Source organism: Rhinolophus ferrumequinum, chromosome 10, assembly GCF_004115265.2.
Source record: "Rhinolophus ferrumequinum isolate MPI-CBG mRhiFer1 chromosome 10, mRhiFer1_v1.p, whole genome shotgun sequence".
Lineage (NCBI taxonomy): Eukaryota > Metazoa > Chordata > Mammalia > Chiroptera > Rhinolophidae > Rhinolophus > Rhinolophus ferrumequinum.
The window spans coordinates 18,276,229-18,282,957 of record NC_046293.1 but is presented as its reverse complement, the minus strand read 5'-3'; the positions used below and the strand labels follow the sequence as shown (position 1 = coordinate 18,282,957).

Here is a 6,729-nt window from a genome sequence, read left to right as displayed (position 1 = left end):
CATGGCCCTGTGATGTGTTTGTGTGTTTGTCACAGTGAATTTCTTGGAATTTTACTTTGCTTGTGTGGGATATGGGGAGTCCTTACACCTTTCTTTCTTCCTTTCTTTTCTTTCTTTCTTTCTTTCTTCCTTTCTTTTCTTTCTTTCCTTCCTTCCTTCCTTCCTTCCTTCCTTCCTTCCTTCCTTCCTTCCTTCCTTCCTTCCTTTTCTTTCGCCTTTTGTTTTCCAGTATCTGCTTCATATGACAACTGAAATTTGTAAAAAGACTACCTAGTCTGCAGGGAAATTCAAATTTTTTCTTTTTGTATTTAAATAGACTTTGTTTTTCTCAAAGCAGTTCCAGAAAAATTAGGCAAAAAGCACAGAGAATATCCATATACTCCGTGCCCCACACCCGCAGCCGCCCCCATTATCAACACGCCCCACCAGAGGGGTCCATTGTCACTCAACGTCCATATTTTACATTAGGGATTACTTTTGGTGCTGTACATTCTATTGGTTTTGACAAATGTGTAATGTCATGTATCCACCATTATAGAATCATACAGAAGCGTTTCACTGCCATAAAATTCCTCTGTGTTCTACCTGTTTATCCCTCCCTCTGTCCTTCACCCTAGGCAACCATTGATCTATGGCCATAGTTGTGCCTTTTCCAGAATGTCACACAGTATGTTGCAGTCATGCAGTATGTAGCCCTTTCAGATTGGCTTCTTTTCGTTAGTAATATGCATTTAAGTTTCCTCCCTGTCTTTTCATGGCTTGATGGCTCATTTCTTTTTAGTGCTGAATAATACTTAATTGTCTGGGTTGACCACAGTTTACTTACCTATCCACCAAGAAGGACATCTTGGTTGCTACTACATTTTGGCAATTATGAATAAAGCTGCTGTAAACATCCATGTGCAGGTTTTTGTGTGGACATAACTTTTCAGCTCCTTTGGGTAAGTACCCAGGAGTGAAACTGCTACATTGCATGGGAAGAGCATAAGCATGTATTTAGTTTTGTAAGAAATCACTAAACTGTCTTCCAACGTGGCTGGGCGAATTTTGCATTCCCACCGGCGATACAGATTTATTTTTGTTAGAGGTTCAAGGGACTTCTTAAAAATTCATAAAAGGAAAAAAATCCATCCCTACAAAGGTTTAGAATGGTCAGTGTATGGCCTAGTTTTACTTTACCAAAATGTGAGCATGTCATAGTCCTTTAAAATGCTTATTCTGCCTTCTCCTCACAGCTCAAGTAATAGAGTTCAAATTTGGTTGCAGAGAAATGAGGTGAAATTACATTAAAGAAGCAGGCTAGATAATCACATCTGTAGCACTGCTAATGTAGTTCATTCTTGATTTTCTGCTTGTGGATCAGCAACACTAGCAGAATGGGGGATGCAGGCGTTCTTCTGTCTCCCAGCTGACTTGGCCAGGTGTCAACAATCACTTGGGTCATTAGATGTCCTTCATTTAGCCACGCCAAGGGGGGGGGGCGCTAGTTCTTTAGGTGCTGATGGCCATTGCAGCTATGAGCAGAGGAGTTTTATTCCAGTTCTTTGGATGTATCTTATTTTTTTCCCTGTGAAGTGGGGGACAGGGTGAGGAAATTGGATAACCCTCTGGCCGGTGTGGAGGGTCCATTGTAAACCTCAGGTCTTGCCAGCCCTCCTCAAGCCACACGCCTTCTTATCTGGGTACCTGTGTGTTGGGTGGGGCCCAGGGATTCTAAGGAACATCCACAACCCATTGGCAGCCCCTATATTAACAGTGAAATTCTGTGCTCAGGAAGACAGGGCTCTTTTCCCTCCAAACTTAAATGCTGGGGAAACATCTCCAAGAAGCCCCTTCTCCCCGAGAGAATCAACAGTCTTTCCTAAATTCAAAGTAGAAAGTATGTTTGGAATGCTTTCTTACCCTAAGGTGCCTCACATAGTTGGGTTCCCATCAAAAGCCAGGAGTTTCAGAGGATGGATCTTTGTGGAGTAAATTAATGCTGGTGGTTTTTTATAATCTCAAGGAGAAGGAGAATTTTGAAATTTAAATTTAAAAAATGAGCTAATTAGAAATCAGCTCAGAGGATTTCTAAATTCCTTGAACTGAAGGGTTGGGTTTTTTTTGTTTTTGTTTTTTTCCCCCAATCATATTAAAAACAATTCCACAAATATACACTGCACATCTCTATGTACCAGGCATTGTAATAAGCTGAGAGGTTAGAAAGATAGGTAGGATAGTCTTTCATCCCTCAGGGAACAGTCTAGTAAGAGAGCCAGACATACAGGGAAGCCCAGTCTTTCTATGATCACGTATTTGAATGTCTCCAGGGAGAGTTTGTTCCCAGGGATACAAAAATGAATAAAACTCAGGAGCAGGACTTTCCTGACGGAATCAGATAATATGACAGTTATGATACTGTGTGATCCATGCCATAGCTTGGAAATGGTTAACTCTAATAGAGGAGTGAGTAGGGAGTGAGCATCAGGAAATGCTTCCAAGGAGATGCTTGAGTTGGGTCTTGGAAAATAAGAGTTCAGGAAGAGGAGGGCAGGGAGAAGAAATTCTAAGCAATGGAGAAAGCTTGTACCGGAGCCCTGAAATTAAACAGCTTGGTGAGTTCCGAGTGTGAAGACATGGATGAATGGAGGATACAAAGGCAGGGCTGGGGGCTGATGGCAAGAGGAAAGGTGGGAGAACAGTCGTGGGGGCTCTTGTGATAGGTTGAGGGGTGCCCTTCATCCTGCACATGGGAAGAAGCAGAGAAGAACTTCCATTGGGAGAGGACAGGATGGTGTTTTCGTTTAAAAATCCTTAGGTAGCTGCGAAGGATGGGTTGGACAGAGGAGACTCAAGGGAGAGAGACTGCTTCTGAGACTATCACATTAGCCCCGGGGAGAACTGGTGGCTAGACTGGGGCAGCGGGGAGATGATGGGAGAAAGAAGTGTTCAGGAGGTGAAATGGACAAGACGACTTAAAGTTAAGGACGATGCTGACATTTCTAGGTACCTTAGAAGGTGGCCGGAACAGTCTTCTTTGTAAGAGTTCAGTAAATGTCATTTTCTTTGGGCAACAGAGTAGATATTGATGCCCTTAAATGGGAAACAAAGCCAGCGGAAGAGCAGATTTGGGGGAAAAAGATATGTTTGATATTGGGTCTAGGATGCTTATTCTTTAAAAATGTCAGCTGTTTCCTCTTTCCTGGCAATGACACATAAAATCTTATGCCTACTTGGTAGATTAGCATGTTGCTGTTAATTGAGAATACTCTAATTGAAAACTATGTCCTTCCAGACGACCACTGGAAAGTAACCTTCATACATTATAGAGGATTGCCATGCTTATTTATTTATTAGGCCTCCACTCGGGCTGGGCTAATCTGGAACAGGGATGGTATGGTCAGGCTTGGGAGGGTTTCTGTACCGCGCCTTTGAAACAGCTCCCTGGGCGGAAAGAGAAATTGTCTGGATTCCTGGGCTCCTAATATGCTGAAACCGTTTGTTCTATTTGATGCTTCAGAAATCAAGGACCTTGTCAATTTGTTCTCAGGGTCAGCTTGGACCAGAGCAATGTTAACATACAATGTGAATTAAGGATCTAGTAAATCTCCTGATTTGTTAACTAAACACAATTTAACATTTTTGCTCCGTCTTCAGTTCAAGTTATATAGAGGGGGCACCAGCATGCCATTCTTGGTAATCCCTTTTCTAATGGAGACAGGAGCTGGCATATTGCTTGTAGGTACTCCTTATCCCTGGATAGCATTTTAATGTCTGTGAATGAAGGTTACACATTTTTTAGTATCTGTATAAACTTGAATGTTGTGGTACTGCCCTGTGTACCATATTAAGTGACCCCCCAAGATTTCATTCCCCCTCAATAGTCAAGGATGATTGGAACTTTGTGCAAATGTAGAGAACATGGGGACAACTGTAAAACATGGATCATGCTGTAAATAGTCAAGGAATGTATACCGAGTGTATCATACATTCTGGACACTATTTTGGGCTCTGGGGACACATTGAGAAGCACAAAAGAAATGTTCGTTGTCTGACAGAAACATACATTACACTGTAGAGGACAAATGTTAAACAGGCAATCAAAGAAATAAAATGCTTACAGATAAAGATAAATGGTATGAAAGGAGTGAAGAGAGTAATGTGCTGGAAAAATGATTGATGGGGTCAAGGAGCCTTTTCTGACGAGGAGCCGTGCCAGGAGCTAAGGAAAAGGCTAGGGCAGAGGAAGCCCATACACACACCCTGGGGTGGGAAGTTGCTCTGTGAGTTCAAGAAACAGAAAGAGGGCAATGGTTGGAGGGTACGTCAATGTTGTAGAGTGAGGGAGAAATGGCTACCTTTTTCCAGCCAGTCTTGGAATACTTATTAGAGACTCATAATAGATGTACATATACTACATATACAGAGGGTCCCAAAAAAAGGTATACACATTTTAACAAAGGGAAAAACTATATTAAAATTGTAATAATATATACCGATAACAAGAGATGACTACAAGTCATGTGTATACATTCTTTTGGCACCCCTGTATATGCCCCATCTCATTCACGTGAGGTAGGCATTGTTGTACACATTTCCTGGCTGAGGGAAGTGGGTATCAGACCAGGTCCACACAGCCAGGAGGTCGCACAGCTAGGACTTGAGTTAGGGCCTTCTGGCTTTTCCACCACACCATAACTGTAGACCAGCAGAACTGAAGCCCTTAGAATGACTAAGTGCTGAGTCATAGGCTTCCTAAGCTAGCTTTCTTATGGTACCTATCCTAACAAATTGTGTGGTGGCTTTGACGGGATGTTTACAATAATTATCAAACGATGATGACAACAGCGGCAATAACTGTACCTATACCACATACTTTCATAGTTTACAAACGACTTTACCTTATAGTTTCTCATTTGTTACTAAGAAGAGCCCTCAAAAGTAAGCAGGACAGGTTTTATTATTCTCATTTAGGTGGAAATCACCTGAGGTTGACACAAGGAACTAAGGTGGGATGGGCTCATCTGAATCTAATCCAAGGCTCTTTCCTTAAACCACAGAAAGTCGTGATTGAAGGACGATATATATATATATATATATATATATATATATATATATATATATATATATATATATATATATATATATATATATGGCTCATAAGCTTGTAATCCTTCAGACTTCCACAAAACAAATTTGTACTGTCTTCAAATTGCTTTTTTTTTTTTTTTGAGAGGTAAATTCACTCTGGTTTATATTCTCAAACTTGCTTGGAACACATAAGCAAATCCAGGAATACATCTTTTAAACTTACATAAAGAAGACTGAATGAGTATGGCAAAACAAGGATTGACCAACTTTTACTTGATCTATCTCTACATGTCTTTTTATCTTCTTTTCCCACTATTTTCGTGTAGAATTCTTCACATTTCCAAGGATATCCCTATCAAGAAGGCATGTTACCTTGTTTTGGATCACAAAGCGATTTAAAGCATTTCAATGTGTATTTCAAAACACAAAAATATTACTCCTAAACCTGACACAGAGCAATGAATGTCTGATCCATGTCATTTATAAACGTACATTTTGAATCTACATGAACTTTTTGTTGAAAAGACCACCACACGAAAATGCAAAAACTAGGTTAGACAACAAGATATTTGTGCATATTAGGAACACTGCTTAACAGGCCTTACAAACCAGACAGTGAAGTATCCATCTCAGACCTCACTCAGGGGAGTTTAGCGGCTGGATGTGGCCCTGGGGACCCCATTGGACTTGGAGGTAGTGCCAGCCATGGTGGCAGCAGTGGCCCGGGCTGTCTGTTTCTCATCTCTCAAAGTGTCTTCATAATGACATGGAAAGTCACTGGGGGTGGTACCATCGATCTTGGACAAAAACTCCAGCGCTTTCATCTTGGTGGTCTCAGCATGGGCTCTTGAACTCGAGAGGAATTCAAAGGATGGAGGATCACTGGTGGGCACCTGCCGGCACTCCAGGTACTTTTCCTTCACCAAATCTTCGATGAGCTTCCTGGGCTCCCCGAAGATGATGTGCCTTTTTCCGTCATAGATTCCCCACATATTCAGGATTTCCCAGGTGTCCTCCTCAGAGGCGCAGTTGTGACGCAGAAAGATCACACCCAGGAGAGGCATCAGAATCCCTCTTGGAGGAAATTGCCAGGCACTGCTCAGACTCCCCCTGCCGTTATCATCTGTGTTGCAGACCAGGGTATAGGAGTGCCTGTTGGGCTTGACTTCCTTCATTTCTAAGCCAAAGATCAGATCCAAGCTCAGAGAGGCTTTCCTGAGGATCTCAGGGAATTGCTCCCTGTACCTTTTGTGGATAATCTTCAGCATGTCTGCCTTTTTCATGGGCTCATTCATTTTATACTTAGGCAGCAGGAACTGCACCAACATACCCGCTTTCCTATCTAGAAGATCTTGGCCAGAGCTCTCAGTGGAAGTAGAGGCCTGGGAGGAATTCTTACTTTTCTTAACACGGCTCCTGGCACCTCCATCAGACCTTTTGCAGGAAACACCTGCAGCAGCACTGGTGGTGGCTGGGACACTCGGAGGCGCCACCCATAGCGGAGGTGGAGGGACCATCCCAACAAGCAAGAGAGGAGGATGAAACGGCCTCTTCTTTCACAGCAGGAGCTGCCTGGGCATCCTTAAGACCTTGGGTCTGAGCTCTGTTATGGAGGCGTTTCTCACAAGCACGGAGCTTACTCTTCTGACCACAAGGCAT

General features: G+C 42.5%; 1 protein-coding gene across 1 annotated transcript; it reads right to left on the bottom strand.

The window, feature by feature from the left end:
* Positions 1-5,720: 5,720 nt before the first annotated feature.
* On the bottom strand, positions 5,721-6,729 carry LOC117028736 (melanoma-associated antigen B4-like). Its single transcript, XM_033117629.1, is given in 2 exon segments — positions 5,721-6,558; positions 6,560-6,729. Coding segments are annotated over 2 exon segments (1,008 nt in total).